Raw genomic sequence first — 26,440 nt, forward strand, 5'->3', positions numbered from 1 at the left:
TTTTGTCTTCAGGTCTTGTAGATCAAGACAAGAGAAAGACAGCCATCGCTTCCCACCACACACACACACACACACACACACACACACACACACACACACGGTTCTTTCTTTAACACGCTAATACCAGCTAAACGCACCTGGTCTACCTGAAAACTTGCCATGGGTCAAAATCCGGTGATACAGGGACCCATGGAGAGAAACAGTTTTTAAATTGCAACCACTGCAAATATGAAAGGAAATCAACAGTGCAAATGCAAAAGGGAAGTCAAATGCTCTTCTGCACCCTGGCGTGACTTCTTCAACCCAAGGCCTCGTCCTCCTCCCCCTCCTGCCCGCCCCCTCCGCCTCCCCCCAGCCCTTCCTCCTCCTCTGAGCCTCACTGTACGGGGATGAACTCCATCTTCGACCCCTCACCCAGGCTGGCAATCCCTTGACGCAGTTATGAGATCAAAGATCCAAAGGAATTTTATCTTGGCCAGAGAGGAGCTAAGATCAGAGGGTAGAGAAGTGGAGATCTGTATGGGTGAGCTGCTAAGTGTCCGGACTCCGGAAGCTTATCCGAGGCAGCTGTCTTTTCTGCCCGGGTCCATTTAAGACACAGTGCAGAGGAAGGGGTGTTTCTGAGGAAGGAGATGCGGAGAGCGATGGAAAAATGGTGATCAACCTAATGAGAAAGCGGGGAAGAGGAATTCAAGAATGGCTCAATGGGTCAAAGGACCCCCAGCAGAACCACAGCACCCAGGACTTCTCTTCTCTCACAGCCTTGGGCATGACACTCATTGCACATGGTAACACGAAAAGGGAATTAAAGTTATACCTAAGCAAGACTTTGGGGGGAAAACATTTTCTGTAAATTAAAATTCCCAAATAAATAAACACATCTAGGACCTTATGTGGCTGGGATAGCGGGCAGACACTCATAAGTCACCTTGGCTTTTAAAGGAAGGTTCCAATCATGAATATTTTATTATTGCAGACGGGGAAAGCCATGTGCAAAAACGAAGGGAAGATGCTGTAGAGGAAAGAAGCCAATGATGAGCCCTAATAAAAATTTTAAGTGTATTCTCATCAAGAGATAATTCAGAAGTAAAAATAGAAGCGTATGAGAGCAAGGCAGTATCATGTTGATAAAATTCTGCGGAATCAGACCGACACAGAGAGGCGTGCAGGGACAGGGCTTTGAGGGGACAGAACTGATTCAGTTTAAGTTTTTTCCACAAGAACAGTGGCATTCCTATTTGGGGAGATTAGGTAAAGGGCACAGGAGTGGGACGGGACGGGGGGAACACTGGCATCGCATCTGGTGCAAGTTTTGCCTTCGATTTGACCTCCGAATTTGGGCAAAGAAATTAACCCCTTTTGGATTCATATTTGCTCTCATCTCTCCAAAAGGATGGGTAGATTACAATATAAATGTATCGACAGTCTGGATTCTAATCGTGAAAAGAATGGCAACACAGCTATGACTCAGCAGACCTTTTTACATCTCTATCCGAGATGCCTTTCAAGCTTTCTGCGTGAGCTGTAAATACACAGATCTCAAAACAGGCTACGTATGGACGGGGGGAGTCCCTCAACACCACAATCACATTACAGCATGACACAGAAAAACCTCCTCGCTGAAGGCAAAGCCAGCACGCTGTAATTTTTACGCCGACTGGCTTAAATGCACTGAAGATGAAAACGCAAGTAATGGTGGTGGTGTTGAGTCGTTCCTGCAGTCAGAAAGGGCAAATAGAGCTTTTCCCGCTTGGTGACAGCAGGCTCTCCAATACACATCCCCGGCTCCCAACATCTCCCTTTAGGAAGCAGAAAAGTTCTTTTTTTTTTTTTTTTTTAGCTTTACTGCAGGTAAGGATGGTTGTGTGACCCACCTCCGCTCTTTAAGACACAAAATGGAATATTATTCAGCCATAAAGAAGGAATTCCTACAATTGGGGGCAACATGGATGAGCCTTGAGGGCATTATGCAAAGTGAAGTAAGTCAGACAGAGAAAAACAAATACTGTAGATACTTTATTTATATGAGGAGTCTTTTCAAAAAGCCAGACTCACAGGAAGAGAGTAGACTGGTGGTCCCCAGAGGTGGGAGGTGGAGTGTGGGGAGGACAGGTGAAGAGCGTTGAAAAGCACAAACTAACAGTTACATTATAAATAAGGCACAGACATACAATATACAACCATAATGACCGTCGTTAACAATACTGTATATTCAAAAGTTGCTCAGAGAGTAGATCTTAAAAGTTAACATCACGAATATGTCCATGAATAACTGAAAAATTGTCCTGAACACTGGAATTTGACACAACATTGTAAAATGATTATAAATCAATAAAAAATGTTTAAAAAAAGTTAACATCACGAGAGAAAAAATGTGTAACTATGTACAGGGATGGATGTTAACTAGACATACTGGGATCATTCTGCAATTTATACAAGGATCACGTCACCATGTTACACACCTGAAGCTAATATAACATCTAATGTGAAACACATCTCAATAAAACTGGGGAAAAAATGGTTAAAGAAGTCCTTTCAACTGTTTCTGGGCTACGTTTTCCTTCCCCGATAAGGGAGACCCTTCCGGAAAACACTGTCTCCTGACTCTGGCAACCCCTCCTCCCACCCAAAGCTGGGCGGTCATATAAAGAAGAGAGATTTTTACTCATGAGTCAAGGTTATTCCCACAGTTAAAGTTTTAAAGATGAAAATCAACTAATCGAACACAGTTCTTAGTCTGAAAGTGTCTTCACAAATTCACCCAAGTACGAAAAGCAGATCTGATTTAACAGGAAGCTACGGAGTCCTCATTTCCCCCTTTTGGGTGAACATTCATTCCTCTCACTAGAGAAATAGTTATGCCGTCAAAAAATCACATTGCCCAAACTCCATCGAGGGTGTCATCAAAGAACCAGCACCCAAATTCCGAAAAAATGCCGAATCCCAAAGCCCAGCCGGCCCGTGGATTTCAGACAGTCGGAGTTAGCCGTGGAAATCTCTCTGCAAAACTGAGCCACTTTTAAGGTGGGCACATCCTTTTCATAGTCAGTCTAATACAGTGGTTTTTCCTCCAACATTACAAGAGGCCTTTGTTTCCAGATGCGGAAGGTGGCTTCGATTTATGGGCCATTCCGAGTCTGATGCTGGTCTTCCAGTGGGAGGATGGGACACATTTAGGTCTCCCCTCTTCTCCGGGACAATCCCCCATCCTTCCAAAGCCTTCGTGTCTTCTCTATTCTGTCTGCTTTCCTCCACCACCCCAGCCGCCTCCCTCCTGTACACCCAGCCCTCCCTCCCAGCCCTCGAAACTCAAGACTCACATACAGAACCCTGCAGGTTTGTACTCTTGGTGGGGGTGGGGGGGCTTGGGAAAAGGAAAACTCAGACAGACTCTGTGCTCATAACCAGCAGACATTATAAAATCCCAACCCACCCAGAAGAACGCCATCAGCCTATCCCAGGGTGCATCTCAGTACAGATACACGCCTGATTATGCAGAGACACACACACAACTGTCTGTGAAACGCGGGCAGCTCCATCCTGGATGTTTAGACAACCCTGCAGAAGTAAATTATGAACGGGATTGCCAAGAACACACATGGAACTGAAAGGTACGTCTTTACTCAGAAGCCACAATAGAAGAAAGAAAAGAACATAAACTACTTTGGGTTCACTTTGGGGTCTGGGAATCAGTGCAGGTAATGACAGAAGTGTCGGGGGGGCCACCTCCTCTGATTCCACCCAGCTGGCAGGACCCTCCAACCCCCACGGGTCTCCTCCTTTCTCCCAGCAAATCCACTAATGGACCGAAATGCCGGAAAGTCTGTATCTGGGCATCTGGGCTCCACTCAACCTTGGTGCTGGGAGGGGGACCCCACAGGTGGCCTGGCCCCGTTTGGGTCACCGACACGCAGTTCTTGTATCTCTCCTCCCAACTGCTGAGGGTTGAATTGTGTCCCCCAAGAGACAGCTTCAGTTCCTAACCCTGGCATCTGGGAAAGGGACCCTATTTGGGGTGAAGATGGGATTAAGTGAAGGACCTGAGAGGAGGTCCTCCTGGAGGAGGTGGCCCTACATCCAACGACAGTGTCCTTAGGAGAGACGGAAGAGGAGAGACACAGACACAGAGCAGAAGCCACGTGGAGGCGGAGGCAGAGACGGGAGGCAGGCGGCCACCAGCCCAGGGATGGACGCCTGGAGCCCCCAGAAGCGGGAAGAGGCAGGAGGGATCCTCCCCTGGCGCCTCCAGAGGGACACCTTGACCTCCGACGTCTGGTCTCCAAGACTTGAGGAGGGTGAATGTCTAGTTCTAAGCCTCCCAGCTTGGTGGTCTTGTGCAAATTTAACCAAGCAATGGCCAGGATTCTCCTAGCTTCCTAGACATTTAACCCCCCAACACTACATACGCACATTTTTGCACACAGAACCTAACAGGATTTTGACTTGTGAGCTTCCTGCTGTTTGAGGACCTCTGGAAATGCAAATGGCATATTTCACATATCCCAACAGGGCTTCCGGGCAAGTCTCTGACACCCTGATGTGGTTTGGGAAACTGGGGGCAACTCAAAGGCCAACACTGAGGACACCACAAACATTCCACTGTCTTTGTCCAGAGAGCTGAGGAGGAGAAACGCAAAGAGATCAATCAGAATTGATAAAAAAAAAAAAAAAGAAAAAAGAAAAGAAAAGTGATGAACTTTCCAAAAGCTTATCCAAAGGAAACATGTGAACAGTGCGTCTGCTCCCGGAGAGAAGAAAGCATGACCGAAGAAGAGCCCTGCTCTCCGGGCAAAGGAAACGTCCCTGCGTTTCTGTGAAGCCCCTGGCTGCCCTGGCCAGAAACCCGCCCCCGGAGGGAAGGGGAATTCTCCTGGAGACTCTGAAAGAGGCACCTTCACCAAAAGTGCAGCCAAATTCCACATCCCTTTTTACAAACTGTGTTTGCTTTTTTTTAAAATTATGTCTCCCACAGTAAAGGAGTATCTTTTTTTAACTTTGGTGTTTTTTTTTTTTTCAACTTGTTTGTTTTTGAAGGAGGTAATTAGGTTTATTAATTTTTTTTTTGTAACGGCGACACTGGGGATTGAACCCAGGGCCTCGTGCATGCGAGGTGTGCGCTCCACCACTGAGCTAGCCCCTCCCCACCGTGCTATTTATTCATGTTTTATTGAAGCACAGTTTTTAACGGCTGCAAGGGAGGACATTCCACAGCCTTGTGTAAATTTGCATAATGTCCTCCGCTAAAAACGGAGGTAATTAAATTGACTGTTATGCTGCCCAATGACTATACTGGCTTCCCAATTCTTTTTTTCCCTGCAAACTGCAGGAATCAAATAAACAATGAAAGGTCCCGTCACAAAGGCTGTACCCACTCTTTGAGGATGAAAAGGGGGTACAAATGAACCACTGCAGCCCATGTTTAAGAAGACATGTGATTTTACAAATAAAGGAGAAAACTTGAAATAGCAGGAGCCTCACGACCATCTGTCGACGAGAATCAAAAGAGAAACTAGCAAAGATCTGTTAAACGTGCAGAATCACTACGACCTGGATTTCCCGTATTCTGCTGAGAACTCGGGAATTAAAACCACTCCTCTGCCCTGACGAGGCTTCACCTTTTTCTTTTCTTCCTCTTTCGGAGACTCAGAAGCTGTTAACGGTTCCCTACGCATGACTGAGTTCGTGCTTTGAAGGGTCTGTTGTAAACAGGATGAAGTCCTGTGCCCACAGCCAGGGAGGGGCAGGTAACAGGTCATAAAAACAAACAATTCTTAAATATGCACAGACAGACGCACACTTATTTCCCATTCTCGGGCCACTCCGGGAGCGAAGCATCTCTGAACAGGGAACACAGGGCTGCGGAGATGGGTGAGGGGGGTCTGAGATATCAAAACCTGTCTTTTACGTCCGTGTGTCTAATCCACCCATGAAGACACCAGCTTCATTCTTCTAATCCATTCTTTTTTTTTTTTTGCTCCTTTTTCAGTTTTATGAGGTAGAATCATTATAGAATGACTGCACACACACATTATATTGCATGTAAATACATACAGACAGTATACTGAACTTTTTTCGTAGTATGTACTAATTATTATTTCTAAGCTTCTAATTCATTTTTTAACCCAAAGATCTCTAGGGTGGCGTCCCAGGTGCAATTTTTTTTCCAGGGGAAAACCCCAGAATCTTAGCTCAGATTTCATGCAAAGAGCCTTTAAATTACCTCCACGGTTACCCCAATAAGGCCCGCTCGGGGGAGCCTACAAACCAGGTTTGTGGTTTTAACAACGTCCTTTGTTTATAGAGGATATTATCACCGGGGTCCTGGGTGAGGGGCCACACGGGGACTCTCCTCGCTGTGTTATTTTATAACTTCTTGTGAGTCCTAAACTACTGCATTTAATGGTCTTACACTGTTTCACAATAAAAAGGTCTTTAAAATGTCGCCTCTATCTTAGACCCTAATGAGTCCTCTGTCGCACATGACAATCTTCAAGGAGCCCTGCGTCCTCAATCCACAGATTTCAGATGTGAGCAGAGACATTTTGCTAAAGGCATCTGTAGAGGTCTCTCCATCCTAACATGGCTCTTCAGTCTATTTTCCTGGAGGTCCAGCAGCCGGAGTGATGGGACCAGCCCACCTGCCTGCTTTTGTCTCACCTGATTGTATCCTCTCACTTCCATAAAAAAACAGGAGAGAGTGTGGAGAAAAGGGAGCCCTCCTATACTTGTTGGTCAGAGTGTAAACTGGGCAGCCACTATGGAGAACAGTATGGAGGTTCCCTTAAAAAACTAAAAACAGAATTATCATATGACCCAGCAATCCCACACCTGGACATATATCTGGAGGGAACTAACTGGAAAAGATATTTGCACCCCAGGATTCATAGGAGCACTATTTTCAACAGCCAAGACAGGGAGGCAACCTCAATGTCCACTGACATATGACTGGATAAAGAAGATGTATACACAAAGGAATACTATGCAGCCATGAAAAAGAATAAAAGAATGCTATTTGCAGCAACATGGATGGATCTGGAGATGATCATATTAAGTCAAGTTAGTCAGACAGAGAAAGACAAATACCATATGATATCACTTATATGGGGAATCTAAAAAAAAATGATTCAAATGAACTTATTTACAAACAGAAACAGACTCACAAGACAAAAAAAAAACCAGATTCTGGTTATCGAAGGGGAAAGGCGGGGGGAGGGACAAATCAGGAGTTTGGGACTAGCAGATAGAAATGACTATATATCAAATAGATAAACAACGAGGTCCTACTGCAGAGCACAGGGAACTATATTCAATATCTTGTAATAATCTATAATGGAAAAGAGTATGAAAAATCTATATATACAACTGGATCTATATATACATAACATGTATAACTGAATCACTGTGCTGGACACCAGAAGCTAACTCAACATTGTAAATCAACTATACTTCAATTTTTAAAGTTTTAGAATTGTTTAAATAAAACAGGAAGGGATGGACGTTAACAGACACATACAGACAACAGGCAGATGGACGGCTGACAGACAGATGCAGACCGAAGAGGATTTTATAAGCCTGTTTCCCCAATGGGAGAGTAAAGCTCATCACAGCCCACCTGACAATTCCCCATAGTCCCATTTCTAACAGCCCACTCAGTCCCCCGGCAGCTCCAGGAGGCGGGAAGGAAGCCAGCAGACACCTACGGAGAGGCTGGTACCCAGGGGGTGGGCTGCCAAGAGTCAGCGGGGGCATGTGGAGGCCCTTCTCACGCCCTCCCATCATCAGTGCACCCCAGTTGCCAGCAATCATCCTCCTTTACCTGGCACACCAGCTGCCAGCGGTCAGGAGTTTACTCCCCACCTCCTCCCAAGGGAGGCAAAGGTTTTATCTCATTAACTGGTTAGGCTGGTGAAATTAGTTTGGAAATGTTTAAAATTGTTAAAAAAAAATTAAGATAATTTCTCAGCAGGGTGAAAGTAGGCAGCATGCAGCATGTTAGTAGAATGTCGGTCCCCTCCTGACAATGGTATCTGCTTCTGTATGTTGAAAACATGTTTGCAGAAAGATACAAGAGACTGACCAGGACAGGAACCTAGACAGTCAGGGGGAGAGGACAACTGGGGACCAAAAAAGGAATGCATTGCCCTGCGTAACTTTCTTAATTTTTTATTTATGAAGTACACAAATCTTTTATCTACAGTATAATTAAGTTTATGTTAAACTGATCAACTTAATGAAACATAATAATTAATATGCTTATGAATCTGTGAATTCTCTAAATATTCTGCCCATAATTTAATTTCTAACATGTCGAAGTATTACCTTTAGTAGTTCCTTGTTCAGTAATTATTCCAATGAAGTGTCTTGTTTGCAAAAAAAAAAATGTTAAATAATTATTGCAAAATAATGGCTAGGTCATAAGGAATGAATTTATCGTGGTGAAACCCCGTGAGGTTTTTCTCCCTCGTGGTAATATCAGAAAAGATTACAAATACATAAACTGCAATATAGGAAATCTTAAGTATTTAAAGCAGACAGTCCTCTGCCTAAAAAGTTGGGTTTGGGAAATTACTGCTGCAAATTCCAAGCACAGTCAAACTTTTGTTTTATGGGGAAAAAACGTTTAGAAGGTGTTTTTAAAAGAACATGTGTTAACTGTAAATCAACTCAAAACTGCAGAACAGGACACCTTGAATGGGGGAATCTCTTGGTATGTGAATTGCATCTTGATAGGCAAAATTTACACACACACAAAAAAAAGAATGTGTGTTTTGGATACACTTCCGAAGGTTGTTTTTTTTTTTTAACTTGGAATATGTAACTTCAAAGATCTGCTGAATCAACTGGACAGGATTCAGCCCAGCCCTGGGAGGGAGGGGTTAGTTCTGTGAGTTTGCTAGTCTAGACAGATCTAAAAAAAACAAAAGCAAGTAACTCCTCCCAGATTCTGCTGAGTCAAGCAACCTCCAGTTTCACAGCGCCCCACTGTAAAAAGATAAAAATAGACAAGAAGATAATAATAGACATTTTTTTAGAACTACAATTCCTCCATTTACAGACGATTTACGAAGTTACACTCTCTCCCAGGCAAAGACACAAAGTGTGTGAGCACGAAAGAAAAAAAGGCACGCAGGAAGTTCGCCACCCGGATCCCGACACTAACAAGGGCTACCCGAGGAAATGCCTGGGATTCCCGGCTCTGCCCGGGGCTTTCCAAAAGCAGCTATCTGCAGCTTTGCGTAGATCGCTTGGTGATCGCCCAGAAGCACAAAGGATGGTCTCTTGTTGTGCATACACGACACACGCCAGGCAGGTTAAAGATGCAGCCCCCGAAACTGCATCCAGGGTGGCATGTGATGATCTCAAAGTCCCCCGCAAAGTTATCAAAAACGTGTTCCGCTTCAGATCACGGTTTCCCAAGCTCAGCATTACTGAATTCTGGGTGAGGCAGCTCTGTGTGGTGGGAGGCGTCCTGTGCACTGTAGGGTCAACACTGAGCAGGATCTCAGGTCTCCCCCCACCAGATCCCAAGAGCCCCCTTCCTGCAGTTGTGACAATCATAATGTCTGCAGACACTACCAAGTGTCCCCTGAGGAGCAGAACTGCTCTTGGTGGAAGACCGCTGCTATAGATAGATGATGGATGGATGGATGGATAAACGGACAGACGAACGGACAGAAGGATGGATGATGGATGTATAGACAGATGATGGACAGATGGATGGATGGACAGATGATGCATGGATAGATAGATGATGGACAGATGGATGAATAGATGGACAGATGGATGTATGTATGGATAGATGGACGGACAGATGATGGGTGGAAAGATAGATGATGGACAGACAGACGGATGGGCAGATGGATGGATGGATGTATGGATGGACGGATGATGGGTGGAGAGATAGATGATGGACGGACAGATGGATGGGTAGATGGACGGATGGATGGATGGTACACGGACAGATGGATGGATGTATGCATAGATGGATGAACGGATGATGGGTGGAGAGAGAGATGGGTAGATGGACGGATGGATGGATGGATACATGGAAAGACGGATGGGTGGATGGGTGGATGGATGGATGGACGGATGATCGACAGATGATGGATGGATGATGGACGGATGGGTAAATGGATGGGTAGATGGATGGATGAATAGGTTGATGGATAGACGTGATGGACAGATGGATGGACAGATAGATAAAGAGAGAGCTGCAGTAACCTATGTCAACAGGTTTCCAGTTGGAGGGTGACATTACCTCATTGCTCTGGAAACACCAACATTTAGGGAACAGGGAGACAAGAGTTCCCAAATGTCCTGGATGAATGCATAGGGATGAAAGACAGACAGATAAATAGACAGATGTTAGAGATAGATGACTGACTGATTGATAGACACAATCTCTCATGAATTGACCAGAGGCTCTCGGCCTCAGCACTGCTGACCCCGGGGTGGAGGACTCTCTGATGTGGGGCATCCTGTGCACCGTGGGGTGTGGAGCTGCGTCCTTGGTCTCCACCCACCTATTACAACAATCAGTCATGTCTCCAGGCACTGCCCAGTGTCCAGTGGGGGCAGAATCACCTTCCGTTGAGAACCACGACTTTGGAGTAAGACAGCCCAGTCGATCTTTCCATGGCGACAGACACAGTCTACGTCCATGCTGTCCAGCACAGTGGCCACGAGCTCACAGCGGCTCCAGATTCAGGGCGACTGCGTTTCTAGCGTGCTGAACGTGACCGCTGGCTACCATATTGGACAGCCTTAGGGTTGCCACAACTCAGCTCTCGCTCACTTCTTGTGTCAAGTGCGCACCGCCCCATCGGAAACGTTGGGAAGTCCACCTCTGGACAGCAGATGGTTTACGTGGTCCACGTTATGAACACAATCTAGCTCTCTAAACAAAAACTGGGTCAATCTAACGAAATCAAGGCTCCAACTTCCATGCAGGCGGGGCTGAGGAACGTGGGCCGATACAGGAGGGTGTATATTGAGGACGGTCACTAGAAGACGTGTGAGTCAGTCTAATGAAATCAGTGGATACGTGACTCTACGTATGTGAAACAGCCACAGCGCAAGCAGGGCTGGACCCTGATTTCAGCTGGTTCCAGCAGCCAGCCAGCATTCGTAATGGCAGCGGCCAAGGCTCCGGTGAGCTCCCCTGGGTGTCGTGCGCTCGTCAGGCTGGGGACTTCAGAGGACAGGTGTGGGCAGAGCGACGTGACAATGAACCACGCCTTTGGTGTGAAGGTCAAGAAAGACTACTTACTATTTATTTTTTCACTTTTTTTTTGCATTTTTTAACGTTTTTTAACTTTTTTTGGGGGGGAGTAATTAGGTTTGGTTGTTTAATTTTAATGGACGGGCTGGGGACGCACCTCATGCATGACAAGCACACACTCTGCACCCTCCTCCACAGCTGCATCTGCCCATTTCACTCCCTTTTGGTATTGATTCCATTATCATTTCAGAGCCCACGGCACTAAATTCAGGCATTCAGAAAACCCTGAACACATGACATCGCAGGCAGATAGGTGTCTTCCATTGAAAGTCTCTGTGAAGGTCCCCTCTTCCAACCACAACCTCTTCTCCAAGATCAAAGGCGTCATTTGAGCGTGTGACAGAGACATGCTTTCCCGCCACAATCTTCCTCCGGGATTTTCTCCCTTGTGCTGAGGGATGTCCAGTTCGCACCGCACAACTCTCCTTCCCCAAAGACTCAGGAGTGAGACTGCATCCACCCCCAGGAGGGTCCCTGGGAGTTGTCTTAAATGTCCCCTATGGCCCTGGATTGGGGTTAGAACCCACCCTTGATCTCTGGGTGATGCAGGCAAACTGTGTGCTGGAAAAGCACATGGAATCCAAACACGCACTGAGAAAACCAAAATGAGTCCGCCGGCCCACGCCCGCGCCTGGCGGCCGCCCGGCTGGAACAAGAGGAGGTGTCCTGCTCCCAGGCACATTCCTCCACGGGCCCGGCCGGGACACGCCGGGGACCTGCTCCCCACGGAGCCTCCACGCCACCCACTTGGGAGGTGAAGTTCAACGCCGGCAACAAACAAAGCCGACAGGAAGAGGACGCCTCCACTCCTCCAGGGTCGGGAGGAAAGCTCGTCACTCTTCGTTGACGGCCCTCCTGTGAGGCGTGCCCCCTGTCACGCGTCGGACCCAAGGACCCCCGAGTGACCCCCGCACCGCGCTGGCTGGCGCCCTCCTCCGTGCTCATCCCACGGCCGCTTCCTTCTTTCCGTGGGATGTGTGTCACGAGGCATCGGCGTCTGCTCTGGGCTGCAGATGAAGCAGCCTGGGGCTCCACGCAGCACTGCTTCTGCAACAAGGACGTTCTAAAGGGACAATTCGCAAGCCAGCTTCTGGGGCAGATCACGGGCCTGTGCACCCGGGAGCCACCCGCCCTGCTCACTCAGCAGGAACCCGGGCAGCGAGCTCTGGAAGCGGATGGAGGCTGCTTTACCCTACAAAGAGGCGGCCGGTCTCTGGCTTCACCGGAGCGCTCAAGTTGGAACAATCGGAGTGTTTTCAATAGCCAGGAGGGCTGTCACCCCATCCACCAAAAACCGTCCACGCACAGGGGCGTGTGCACACCTGTGCATGTTCTGGGATCTCTCGCGTGTGCACTCGGACCGTGCACTGCTGAGGGCAGAAAGGAAAGCACACGACTGCACTGGCCAGCTCAGTGCAGAAGGAGGCTCCCCCTTTTACAAAGGGGGCAGAGCTCCCTCCGACAACCCAGGAGGTGAAGGACCCACCAGCCCGGGGATGGTTCTGCCGAGAGCATCCCGCGTCCTGGACGGAGACTCTGACGCTAACGCGGAGTCCGCGCGCACGGCAGGATGTTGTGCCTGCGGCCTCATCCGCCCTTTGCTTTTAAGGAAACCAAGCAGCTGTCCTGCAGTGCGCTGTGTTTAGAGACAGGCTTCTGGAGCAGGTGACCGCCAGCTCCCCTTCTCCACGCTTAATTTTTGCTGTCCGGGGAAGCAGCTGGGGGGTTTTGATACGTGCAGGGGGGACGGGAACTAAGCCAGCACCAGCTGGGACAGAGAGACGGAAACCCACGTGAAAGCAGGGCGCCTTAGAGGGTCCCCCGGCCGCGAGGGTTAGAACCCACCCGGCTCCCCCCAGGGCGGTGGGCAGAGATGGCGTTGGCTCAGCAGTTCTCTTGGGTCCCAATGCCAATTCTGTGGCTCTCTGGGACCCTCAAGAGGAACAGCCCAGAAGCTCGCTCAAAATACAACACTTTCAGACACTACACACACCCACAAAAATCTCGAGCAGGAATCAATGAAACTGAAAACAAGAAACTCAATCCAGAAAAAAAAAGAAAAAAGGATAAGGTAGACCAGAAGCTTTGACCAGAATCAACACAATGGTTGGATCCCCCAGAAGCTGCCACCAAAATAAAATGCTTACTAACCTGCTTCAGGGTAAACGAAACGACAGTGCTTCTGAGTGAAGCCACCTCCAACTAGAGCTATTTGTACGTGAGGATCCAGGCGATACTCTGAGTCACCAGACAGTTTGCTTTTTTTTTTTTTCCTTCTGGGTAATATATACTTTATTTCCTCAAGGTTGGTAAGGCTGAACATTACTCAGGCAGAATTTCCAAAAGAGGAAATTGTAGAAAGTTTGCCTTCCTGACGCCCTTCTGATTTTGGAGAGTGTCAGTCCAAGCTAGAATTTTCAATCTCCGCTGAATGACTTTTTTTTTTTGGCAATTGTCCCCAAATGTAAAGGGGCTGAGCACCCACCTCTCCCTGCCTCCTTGCAAGACAACTCCGCCCTGGGGGGGTGGGGGTGGCGGTGAGCACACATGCAGAGGCAGGCGTGCCTGGGCTCAGAGCCCCACTTTGCTCTGCCGGCTCCCAACTCAGACCTGAGGCGGCATCAGCGTTGCAAAGGACTTTGTTCCTCGGAGCCCGCCAGCCACACCCAGCCTCAGATCTGCAGGGATCCTTTGTTTGGGCAAAGAGGCTCCCGAGATAATGCTCCATCCAAGCAGGCTGAAATCACCGAGCAAATTAATTGTCAGCCATCTGACAAGAACCCTGGGGAGCTGGCCGTCCAAACTCCCTCTGTGATTTGTCTCATCAAAAGCACGTCCAGTGCGGAGTGTAGAGCTCGGTGGTAGAAGGGGTACTTAGCATGCATGAGGTCCTGGGGTCAATCCTCAGTCCCTGCACTAAAAAATAAACACCTAATTACGTCCCCCCACCAAAAATAATATATGTATTTACCTCCCCGAACAAACCGCCTCGAGAGAATTCATACAGCGCCCGCCCGTTAGACGGGCTCACGACACCACAACATCCATTTGCAGAATTTTTGTGCATTTGAGCAGGGACGCTGTGAGACAGCGTGCTTTTGCTGTTAACTAGTTGGAAACGCCAGTGTGAATCCGCAAATGGGTACATGGGGGAAGCAGCACAGAAGATGTGGAAGGTAGAGCTTTCTGGAAACGTGGAACCACCCAGTGGGCGGGGACCTCAGATGCCCACGATTCTAGCCTGGACAGTCCTCCTGGAAAATGGGACGGGAGGGGCTGAGCAGGTGTTGGGGAGGCCCCGGGAGCCCCTGGCAGGAGATAAAAGGCTGAGAGGAGCGCCCCCCGAGGTGTCCGACAGGGAACTCCCACCTGGGGACAAGCTGAGTCACGGGACTGGCAGCAAGACGCGGGGCTCCGCCTGACACCACAGGGCACACACCTTCTCTCCCGCCCACCCACGGTCATGGCTGATAAAGGGTGTTCTGACGGGGCCAGCCTCGGGGACACTCAGGATGTTTGAATGGAAGACTCGCTGGACGACTTCAAAAGCATCGATGACTAGTTACAACGTCTTCGCCAATTCGAATGTGACCCAAATGCCAAGTGGACTTCTGTTTCAGTGCCTTAAGGACGTAGAAAAAGATGTAGCATCGTGTCCACCTAACCCAGCACAGGATGGGAGACCCCACCCGTGCAACGCAAGGAAATGCTCCTACAGTTGGAAGCTGCTTACAAAGCTCTCGCAGTGATGGTTTTATGCTTCAAATTCATGAACATTCTCAAGACCCCTGTGGAGCAATCCGCCCTCCCTGACCTGATCTCCGTCCCACAAGTGGGCACAAGCCTGGCTTCGGGGACTCCACGTGCCCGCCCACCGCACCTCCCCGCCCTGGGGCCATGTGGCTCAGAGCTGCGGGTCGGAAGGTCCCTCCTGGGGCCGGAAGCTCCTGGAAGGTAAGGCTTTGTCATCCCACCTGTGAGCCATTCTGTCCCTGGGGCGCCCTTGCAACATCAGAACTGGTTCTGCGTGCTCGGCACAGGGGAGGGGCCCACGGAGGTGGCAATTAGCGGTGGACACCATTCCAGCCCCGCAGAAGAGGGCACAGACGTGACAGCCCCAATTAACTCTAATTCCTTCCCCAGTGCTCGAGCGAGGGTGTACACACACACACACACACACACACACGACGTGCAGCCCCATTCGTTGGTAAACAGATCCAGCATTTCTCCCTCTGTGTAGTCATGGAACAACTTTTCATTGTTACCATGGTTTCCCCATTGATAGAAATCGATGCCGCTGGACCAGGACCGAGGCCACCCCGGGGGCAGCTGCCCAGCCCACCGCCTTCTCCAAAGTGGAGGCACATTTCAGGCGAGGGGTGCACAGCACGCTAGAAAAACCAGTGTGTGGCACACAGAGTAATGCCCACCCACCACAAAGATGGCCTCCTCCTGACCCCAGGAAGCTGGGGATGTATCTGTTTACACGGCAAAGGGGGAACTGAGTTTCAAGGAGCTGGTGCCAGATGCTAATCCCCTCATCCTCCCCAGGGAGATGACCCTGGGTTGACTGGGTGAGTCTAGCAGAATCACAAGGGTCCTCAGAAGCCTGAGTGAGACACGGGAGAGAGAAACAGAGATGGCAGCATGAGAAGGGATTGACCCAGCAATGCCGTCGTCAGTGATGGAGGAAGGCCATCAGCCACGGAATTCGGGCGAGTTCTAGAAGGTGAAAAAGGCAAGGAAACAGATTCTCCCCTGGAGCTTCCCAAAGAGACCCAGCTCTGCCCACACCTTGATTTTAACCCAGTCATCCCACATTCGGGTCCCTAACCCTTGGAACTGTAGAATAATAAAGCCATGTTGTTTTAAGCCACTGAGTTTGCGGTAATTTGTTACAGCTTCCATAGGACACAGAAACGGTGGGAAGGACCACGAGAGAGATCAGAACAGGAGACCAATGAAGGATGACCTTGCAGAGGGTTTCTGCCGGGGCCCCACCCAGCCCTCAGCTCTCTAACTCAGGAGTCAGAACCAGGAGATGCTCTGTGCATCAAAGGGGTGACTGCATGACAGGTCTGCTGAAAAGTGCAAACTCCAGATCCATGCAAGACCACCATCATCTGTCCTTGAAGATGAGATGAGCCTGCATTATGTTTGGAAAATGATGATGGTGATAATGGTGACTGTGGCAACGATGATGGTGACGGTGGCGACGATGATGATGATGATGATGGTGATGGTGATGATAATGGTGGTGACGATGATGATGGTGGTGATGATGATTGGTGATGATGATGATGGTGATGGTGGTGATAATGGTGGTGATGATGGTGATGGAGGTGGTGATAATGGTGGTGACGATGATGATGGTGGTGATGATGATGATGGTGATGGTGGTGATGGTGGTGATGATGATGGTGGTGATGATGTTGATGACCGGTGATGATGGTGGTGATGATGTTGATGACCGGCGATGACGGTGATGGTGGTGTTGGTGGTGTTGGTGGTGTTGGTGATGACGGTGACAGTGGTGATCATGACAGTGGTGATGGTGGTGGTAGTGATGGTGGTGATGACAGTGATGATGGTGATGGTGATGATAACGGTGGTGATGATGGTGATGGAGGTGGTGATAATGGTGGTGACGATGATGATGGTGGTGATGATGTTGATGACCGGCGATGACGGTGAGAGTGGTGATGATGACAGTGGTGATGGTGGTGGTAGTGATGGTGGTGATGACAGTGATGATGGTGATGGTGGTGATGATGGTGACAGTGATGAAGATAATGGCGATGGTGGTGGTGCCGGTGGTGTTTGCCTTGGTGAGGTGTGTCTACTTCCAATGAGCCGAATCTCCCTTGGGTGAAGCTCAGTTACTGCAGCATGGGAATCCCCAAGGGTCTGAGGTATCATTTGATGCACTAAAAAGTTCACGGTGTTTTGGGCTGAATTGTGTCTTCCCACCTCTGAAGAATTTCATGTTAAGTCTTAACCACCAGGACCTCAGAATGAGACTGCATTTGGTACAGGGTCTTCAGAGACATGATTAAGGTAAAATGAGGTGGCGGGGGGTTACATAGAGTGTGTGCCTAGCACACATGGGTTCAATCCCCAGACCCTCCATTAAAAATAAATAAATAAAAACCTTATTACCTCCCCCCAGTGCCAAAAAAACCCAAACAACAAAAAAAAAGTCTTTAAAAGGTAAAATGAGACTAGCAAAATGAGTGTGTTCTAGTCCAACAGGAGTCCAAGATGCGATTAGGACACAGACACAGAGGGATGACCACGTGAGGACACAGGGAGGAGAAGGACAGAGGTATCTCAGGAGGAACCAGCCCTGCTGACACCTTGATCTCAGATTCCAGCCTGCAGGACCGTGATTTCTGCTGTTTAAGCTTCCAAATCTGTGATACATGGTTTCTCTAAGCAATCTAACACAACGGGATAAACAAATGGGGTCCACATGCATACGAGGGAATATTACTCAGCCAGGAAAAGGTGTGAAGCTGTGACACAAGCTACAGCGTGGATGGACCTTGAACACAGGATGCTCAGAGAGAGAAGCAGATACAGAAAGACACATGGGGTGTGACTCCATTTATAGGAAACGCCCAGAACAGGCAACTCCATAGACACGTGGATTAGTGGTGCCTGGGGCTGGGGGAGGGGGTGGAGAATCACTCTTTAATGGGTAGAAGATCCCTCTGGGATGACGGAAATGTTTTGCAATTAAGAGTTGGTGGTTGCCCAACATTGTGAACGTGCAGAATGCCACTGAATTGTTGAATATAAAAAAATTTTACATTATGTGAATTTCAATTTTAAAAAAAAGTTTCATGATCAGAGAAAGACAAACACTGTATCATCACTTATCTGTGGGATCGGAAAAAATAAACCAAACTAATGAACTTAACAAAAAGGAAATGGACTCATGGACACAGAGAACAATCTAGTGGTGACCAGTGGGGAGAGGAAAGAGGAGGAGGAGGGTAGGATAGAAGAAGGGGATTGAGAGGTACAAACTACTACATATAAAATAAATAAGCTACTTGCAAATATTCACACTATTGTGATTCTGTAATAATCAGGGAGGGCTAAACGTTCACTATATTAAGACCATGCACGTGTCCCCAGACCTAGCTCTTTTCCTTGGTCTGTTTTCACAAACGCTGGTGATAAACCAGATCTGATTTGTATGATGCATCTTACGTGGCCAATGTCTGTGACACCAGGTTATCAGATCAACCTCGAGCAATGACAGCACAGCTGGTGTGTGACAACTTTTGAAACCACCATTGCTAATGGGATGATTACCAGCTGCCATGAAACGAATCGTAACAAGAAAAAAAAAAGTTTAAAAACCCTACAAGGATATATTGTACGAGACAAGTTGCCTAGCCAATATTTTATAACCATACGTGGAGTGTAACCTTTGAAAAGTGTGAGTCACTGTGCTGTGCACCTGTAACTTGGGTAACATCATAGAAAAAACGTCTCGACAAGTGTCAGACGTGATGAAGATGGCGGAGGTGGCGCGAAGTGGTGGCAGGTGGCGGGAAGTAGGGAGAGGTGGTGATTAAGGTGCTAGTGATGATGGTGATTGTGCCCACGACGTCTCACAGATACGTCAAACTTAACACGCCCAGGACGGAACACTTGGTGTTTTCCCACCAAAGACGCCTCCACCCCTCCGAGCCCTCCCAAAATAACCCAACGGTACCACCTTTCTGATTCGTTAGCCCCAGAACCTTGGAAGCGGATGGCTGTACTCTGCCCCGCACGCCGTACGTGACCTTGCAAAAGCGAAACTTTATTTCCTGGTACTTCACTGTTCTTCCCAGCAAGAGCCAGCATTTGGACAGTTTCAAAGAAAAGGAAAAGGGGAAATGCTTCTCAATGGTGGCAAAGGTGGTGACACACAGGTGTTTGCCACAAAAAGAAAAACCTGGGGGAACTACCACGAAAGCCCCAGGGGAGTAACTCCCAAAGAGACGGAAGGAGGTTTACTGAGAATTCTGAAGGCGCGTCTCCCAGGAAGAGCTCTGTGCTGACAAGCTTCCAGGGAGCCGGGGCGGGGGTGGTAGCAGAGGGCAATGCTCTGTCATGGGACAGGGGAATGCATCCGCCCTCTGCATCCAGGGACAGAGCCGGCCTCCTTGGTGGGCCCGGGTGGTGGAGGGACCCATCGCAGAGCCAGGTCTGAGAGCAGCATCGAGGCCTCATGTCCCCATCCACATGGGTGCCCCCCAAGTCATCAGGGAGGGTTGTCCCCACACCCAGGGAGGCATTCGGGGAAACCAATTCACGGACGACGCGCTAAGGCCACGGGGAAGTCCGCTCTGCAGTCCTCTCTGGCAGGTGGAGGAGCTTCCTGGGGCTCCGGCTTTGTTGTGGCTTAAAATCACAGGAATTCATCTTCCCCGGAGTCCTGGAGACCTTAAGTCTGAGGTCAAGGTGTGGGCAGGTGGCCGCGCTCCCTCCCGAGGCTCCAGGGTAGGGTCCTTCCTGCGTCTTCCAGCTTCTGGGGGCTCCAGGCGTCCCTGGGCTGGTGGCCGCCTCCCTCCCGTCTTCACGTGGCGTCTCCTCTGTGTCTCTCCTCCTCTGTCTCTTCTAAGGACACTGTCCTTGGATGCAGGGCCACCTCCTCCAGGACGACCTCCTCTCAGGTCCTTCACATCATCATGTCTGCAAACACCTTGTTTCTAAATTAGGTCCCTTCCTGAGGTCCCAAGATGGTATGAATTTTTGAGGGGGCAGGAGACCGGTGTACGGAGACTTCAGCCAACCCAGCACAGCAGGTTGTGTGTGCAAGTGTCTGTGACCCGCCTGCCCACCCCCGTCTCTCTCACTGACTGAATGGCTGTCCTCCCAGTTTGTCCTCATCGGCCCTCTCCCATCCCACACTTTCTTTCCACCAGCCCATTTCCTCCTCTCCTCTTGAGCAGGAACTGTTGTCTCTCCATCTCCTAACCTTCTCTTCCCAAAGTCCCCCCAATCCGTCCCCCTTGGAGATGGAAACTGAAAAGGAAAAGTGCAGAAAATGTCACTGGAACAGGCAAACCTTCGGAGACAGCAGGCAGACGGGGCTTGCCGGCCGCTGGAGCGGTGGGAAACGGGGAATGACTGCTCACAGGTGCGAGGTGTCCGCTGACGGTGACAAAAATGTTCTGGAACCAGGCAGCTGGGCTGGCTGGGCAACTATGAATGCTTGAAATGCCACTGGACGGTCCACTTTCGAATGGTTCCTTCTACGCTGTCTGAATTTCATTTCAATTTTTTTTTTTTTAATGAGGAAGCTCAGCCTGAAGGAACTCTTAATTCCATCTAATTTTCTAAGTCCCTGCAATGCTCTTAAATTGCAACTACCATTCACGGCGCTGAACCCACATCCTCCAAAGCACCCACACGAGATGAATATGCTTAGAAGGCAGGGGCAATTTTCTGGGTATCGCTGAGCAAAAAACATGCCCTTCCAATTGCTTCTGTCCACCCTGTCCCCATGCCAGTCACTCACGTGCACGGCAAAAATGTCACCAGTCCGGATTCCACCCAACCCAGGGGTGTGCGCGGGTGATGCTTGGGGAGGAAATGACAGCCCAGGTGGGAGACAGGGCATAAAAAAAGGGGGGGGGCGATTCTGGGGAACCAAAACTGTAGGAGAGAACCCTACCAGTGTGGAGGAAAAGGACCACCAGAGCTTTCAGACAGAACAGTGTCTGATGAATTATTCATCACGGAAGGTCTTCTAGAGCTTAAAAAACTGCGACTTTCCACTGGTGCAATGTGTGTGATAGTAAACAAAACACAAAATAAAAGTGTCCGGCATGGGCACGTGGTCCGTGGTGAGGCAGTGGGTTTTGTGCCTTGATTTCCGCAGTGATGGCCGCCCAGGATAAGACTGTACAAAACCACACACGTACCCCAACTCCAAAACTCAGAAGTTTCACTGAAAAGTGGGAGCGCTGAACAGGGTCTGTGGTCTCTTAGTAGGATGCTGAGGTCCTGGTAAAAAGATCACGCTACAGTTACGGAGAATGTCAAAAAAATTCATGAAGGATGCCGGACGGACTGCAGGTGAGGGGTTGGGGAACCCCCTGTGCATTTATCTTATTTCAGAACATTTCTTTCTAACAGCACGATCGTGCGTGCTCACGGCCAGAACTCAAGCGCGGTTACACGGACCAGGAACGTGGACAAGGGGGGCTGCAGCCCATTTCCTCTGTCACAGGCGATGTGGCCAAGGAGGTGGAGTGTTTCAACCTATGAAATCACAGTTTAGCCGCGACGGGCCCCAGGGTGCCGTCCATGCTCTTTGAAAAAGACCCATCTTGAGATTTTTCGCCCACACAAGCCGAGCATCCTTCCCAAACTGGATTTGCGGAGAAGCTGTCAATCTAGAAACACAGACCATCTCCCACAGACAGTGTGTGCAGGAACACAGGAGGAGGACACGTGAGACCACACAATCCCCAGCTTGCGTCCTTATTCTGCCTCCAAGGTGTCGTGGTCACCCTGTGAACGTGGCCGTCTTCCCAGCTGGGTCTTGGCTCACGGTGCCTCCTGCCGGGGTCTCGCCATCTGCAAAGCCACCGCCGGTATGATTGCTCCCTCAGGCAGAAGCACACCTGTGTCCACCTGCTGCCTCTGCGCTGAGATGTCGGCGTCACTGCAACCGTCTTTGGGGCATTGTGAGTCAGCAATTCTGTCCCCCAGGGGCCTCCCCCGGGGGGTCCAGCTCACAGCGAAAAGGGAGGAAAGAAAAAAACAAAAAAGCTCACCCACAGGGGTGGAGATCAGAGCAGATAAAAATGCACAACTGTGTGGAGCCAGGACTTAAAACATCCAAAGTGGGGGTGGGGGACAAGCCCAGTCAGCATGGTCCTTCCAGCCTGACTCATTCTGGAAGTGTCTGAGGGGTGGGGACTGTAGAGCATTAAGAAAGGTGGAGAGGTTTGCGAGCAGGGGGTGGGTGGGTGGGTGGTTTGGTGTTTGTTTGGGTTTTGCTTTGTGTGTGGAGAACAGCCTTGCTCAGCTGGAACGCTGCACACAGAACGCCCTCAGGCGATGCAGAGCCGCCGTGGGTGCCTGCCTGCAATGGGGGAGTTAGGAACGGACCGGGGGTGGGGGGCGCCCAGGATCATTTAAAAGGGAACTCAGTCTTCTGAGCTGGAAGCTTAGGATGAAGAGACGTCAAGCCGGGGCTGAGTGGGTTATTATTTGCAGACTGTGTTTAACCTTGCGATCTGAAGTTACTGGTGACTGTGAAAGCTCTGGAGAGTTTGGGAATTTTTTTAAAGTTTATTCCCAGTCTCAGATTTATCACGCTCAGATTAATCTTTAATACTGAAGAAAGAGGTTTTGCTGAAAGGTGATAAAAAGTCAACAAAGCTGCAAAGTAACACACACACCACACACACAGACACACACGCACATCTGAGTCCCAGGCCCCTGCTGGTCCAACATCCTGAACATGGGTGACCTGGCTCTCCCTTCTCACCCTTGGGGCCCACAGGAAGTTATCCTTGAGGAACAAGCATCTTCATTAAGAAAGGCAAAGACAACTGCAGAGCTCATTCCTCCCTGCTCCGCACCTCTTGGTCCCCAGGGGGAGTGACAGTCTATTTTTAAGGACAAGACGACTCACCTGGCACCCTATACCCACCTGGCAGATCCCCCACAGGCCCACCCCAGCCGCCCTCAACTCCAGGACTGCAGACCACACGTTGCATCATGTCTCCAGCCACCTCCCCGCCACACACACCTCCCCGGGCCCCGCCCAGTGCCCCGGCACCTTTCACAAGAGACCTGCCTAAGTGGCCCGAGGAGAGACAGTTGCTGGAGCCGTGCGCCAAGGGCTGGCAGGTCCTGCAGTGACTTTCCACTGTTGGCTTGTGTTTCCACCTATCGGTGTGACTGCACGGGTCTGGGTTACTGCCCCTACTCTGCGGCCCTGCCAAACACAGCCAGCTTTTACATCAGCCCAGCCCAGCGTCCCACAGGGAGGGAGAGGCAGACGAAGAAAGAGACCAAGAAAAAGAAAGGCGGAGAGAAAGAGAAGATGCAGACGTTGGGAGGGGTCCCTGGTGACCCCTTCCTCACCAGCAAGAGAAAACCAAAGGAAAACAGAAGGCTTCAATGCCACTCTGGCGGTGCCTCTCCGTCTTATTAAAACCAAGCCACTACCTTGAGCCCAGTGCTTTCTCCTTTCCAAAGGAGGAGGACGAGGACCTCAAAAAGTGCCTGAACACCCCTGTCCCATAGTCACACAGGGCGTGCCCCCCTTCCCCATTCACTCTTCCTGACAAGCAGCAGGCTGGCAGAGCCCACTTAGCAACAAGTTGCTAAGAAGCCACAGGCTGGCTGGTGCCGGCAGCCTGAATCCAGCGCCCCCGTGGGGTCGGGATGTTCTGACCCCACTCAGGGCGGGCCCCGTAAACAAACACCTCTTGGGGTCCAGGCGCCCAAGAAACCGGAAAGCTTTACCTCCAGCTGCCTAACAGTGGCTAGGTTCAAAGGCAGACGACAAAAGGAAATGTGTGTCCGAGAAGAGAATGCCAAGTTTCGGGTGCACAGAAGAAAAGCACCGCGGTGTGAAGATACGTGTAATGCACCGCCAACGCTGCCCAGCGCCCCCAAAATGCCACGGGATACCCGAGCCCCAAACCCAGGAGAAGGTCTGAAGTCCACGCGGGCGCATCCTGCCGCCAGGCAGAGGGGGAGGCTGGCCGAGGTGAGGTCTGCCGGTGCCTTCCCGGGAGCCGCCTCCGTCCCTGAGCGTCGCTGCCTGGGGGGCGCGCGAGGTCCCCAATGTGAGTGACCCCCCCAGGAAGTTCTGTGAAGTCGGGGTGCCCAGACACCGGGGTGGCCGGTGAGGGGCGGGCGGGGAGGTTAAGTAAGGACCTCTGGGAGACGCAGGGCGGAGCCCCCGCAGGCGGGGAGGCTCGCGGGGCGCGGGGTGGAGCCCTCCGAGTCTCGGGGAGCCGGGGGGGCCCCGGGCGCGGGGCAGCCGCGCGCGAGGACCCCGAGCGGGCGGGACCAGGCCCCCGCGGGCGGCGGCTCCCGAGCGCTTTGTCTGACGCCGGCGTCCCGGACGGCGCCCCGCGCCCCTGCGGCGGGGCCCCGCGCGGCGCACTCACCCACGGTGGCCAGCGTGTCGAAGTCCTGCAGGCGGTAGGCGGGCGCCTCGGGGCCGGGGACGCGCGCGGGCGCCCCGTCGGGGGCGGCCCCCGGGCCCTCTCGGGAGTCGGCGGCCGCCGCGGCCGGCCCGGGAGCCTCCATGGGGGCGCGCTCAGGTCCCGGGCGCCGGGCCGGGCCGGGGGGCGCGGGGGGCCGGCCTTCCCGGGGCGCAGCTTCGGAGGGCGGCGGGACGGCGGCGGCATCAGCGGCGGCCACCCATGCGCGGCCCCCGCCTCCCGGTCGGCGTCCGGGCGCGGCGGGCGGCGCGGCGGGGACAATGGCGGGGCGCGGGCCGGCGCTCAGTGCAGGAGCAGCAGCAGCAGCTGGTGAGAGTAGCCGAAGGCCTCGGGGGGCGGGCGCGGCGGGCCGGGCGGCGGCGGCGGCGGCGGCGGGGGCGGGGGCGGCGGCGCGGCCTCGGCGCGGGGCGCGGCCGGGGCAGGCGGGGGCGAGGCGGGGTCCCGGCCGCGGGCGCCCGGCTCCCTGTTCATTCCTCGGGTCCCGCGTCCGCCGCCACCCGCGCGGGCGCTGCGTGCGCGCAGAAGTGCGGCCGGGCGGAAGCGGCCTGGGCGGGGCCGCCGCTCCCTCCGCCCGCCCGGGGGTGGTGCCCGCGCCGCCGCGCCCCGCCCTGCGGCCGCGGGGCCGGGGCGCCCGGGCTGCCGCCGCCCCAGCAGGGGCGGGCGCGGGGAGCGGGGGGCGGGCGCGGGGAGCGGGGTGCGCGCGCGCCCTCCGCGCCCGGGGCCGCCCCGGGGGTGGGGTCCCCGCCGGGCGCCCTCGGGGGATGCGCGGGCGCGCCCCAGCGCTCGCGGCGCGCCATCCCGGAAGGCTGGGAGGCGGGACCGACCGGGGACCCGGAGGGCGTGGTCCAAAGAAAAGTAAAGTTAAAAAATAAACCTGGAGTTCGAAGCGGATAGGGCGCCCCGCAGACCGCGCGGTGCCCGCGAGTCCCGGCGGGCGGGCCCCGGGTCTTGGCGGATAACCGCCCCCCCTCCCCACCGCGGACCACTTCGGCTTCCAGCCCTCGCCTGTGGGGCTGGGGTGATGCCAGATGCGCACGGTGCGGGAGGCGCGGGGCTTCGCGGGACCTCCCCGTGCGTTTCTTGGCCGCATCCGAAAAATCTATAATCATCCCTAAAGAATTGTTTTTAAAAGTAAGGCAGAGAACAGCCAGATGCAGTTGCATGCAACTTTGATGGGCCGCTGGTTGGGACACACCAGGGACAATTTTGGAGAAGAAACACAGAACGTTCAGATACGTTTAAATTTCAAACACACAACGATAGTTTTTGTTTTTCCTAGGGCATATCTGATTATAGTGACACCAAAAAAGTGTCAAATGTATCTAGACGTCCTGTATTTTATCTGCTCACCTCTTCCCGGGGAGAATCTGGTCACATGCAGCTTGGACCTCGCAGGCCCGGCCAGGAGAGCCTGGAAGCTGCTTTCCTGAACGATCCCGAGTACTATCCGTGCTGCCGGTCCGCGGACCAGAGTTTGAGAAGCGAGAGGGCACAGTGCCTACCCCCCTGTTCGGCGGGATTCCAGCTACTCCGCCTTTGGAAGGGGGTGTCCGGCCTCTGAGTCGGCGGGGCGGGGCGGGGTGGGGGGCGCATTCTGTCGCAGAGGTCAGGCCGCGTGAGGTCAACTTCAGCACAGACGCGTTTTACGGAGACCAGGCCCGGCCTGCCTCGCTTGGCTAACTGGGAGGGGCGGGGTGGGGGGAGGAACAGGAAATCAGAACTGGCTCTGGGTGTAGTTTTCTGGCCCCGGGCTGCCAGCTTTGCCCCAGCTCTCCTCCGCACAAGGTGGGTGGCTTTCCTCCACACTCCCCCCTCCCCAACCCCTCGGGCCTGACGCCTGCTCTCTGCCGGCTGCCAGATCTTGAGCTGGAATGCCAAAAATGCGCTCCAGGAGCGGACGGCGTCGCCTGAGCGCCTGGGAAGAGCAAGGACTGGTCCCCCGCGCGCAGGCCACCGG

At 51.9% G+C, this 26,440-nt stretch overlaps 1 protein-coding gene, 1 long non-coding RNA gene and 1 other non-coding gene across 6 annotated transcripts in view; 2 read left to right on the forward strand and 1 right to left on the reverse strand.

Annotated features, from left to right (window-relative positions):
• PRKX (protein kinase cAMP-dependent X-linked catalytic subunit) overlaps nucleotides 1–26,233 on the reverse strand; it is a 61,498-nt gene extending 35,265 nt beyond the window's left edge. The window contains exon 1 of one of the 3 annotated variants that reach the window (XM_072955904.1): nucleotides 25,986–26,233. In XM_072955904.1, coding sequence (XP_072812005.1) covers nucleotides 25,986–26,076 — 91 coding nt within the window. In that variant the 5' untranslated portion in view covers nucleotides 26,077–26,233. Of the gene's footprint in view, nucleotides 1–13,432; nucleotides 15,691–24,426; nucleotides 25,057–25,985 lie in introns of those variants that run through there. The other 2 variants (XM_072955905.1, XM_072955903.1) reach the window with 2 other exon arrangements.
• LOC116277232 (small nucleolar RNA SNORA72) lies at nucleotides 18,340–18,471 on the forward strand. Its single transcript, XR_004186711.1, has one exon. It is a non-coding gene; the product is annotated as a small nucleolar RNA SNORA72 (small nucleolar RNA).
• Nucleotides 22,363–26,440, forward strand: part of LOC107034160 (uncharacterized) — a 90,961-nt gene continuing 86,883 nt past the window's right edge. Inside the window, exon 1 of one of the 2 annotated variants that reach the window (XR_012067455.1) lies at nucleotides 22,363–24,460. This is a non-coding gene — a long non-coding RNA (uncharacterized lncRNA). Of the gene's footprint in view, nucleotides 24,461–26,186; nucleotides 26,269–26,440 lie in introns of those variants that run through there. The other variant, XR_012067456.1, reaches the window with a different exon arrangement.

The sequence above is a fragment of the Vicugna pacos genome, chromosome X (assembly GCF_048564905.1).
Source record: "Vicugna pacos chromosome X, VicPac4, whole genome shotgun sequence".
Taxonomy (NCBI): Eukaryota; Metazoa; Chordata; class Mammalia; order Artiodactyla; family Camelidae; genus Vicugna; species Vicugna pacos.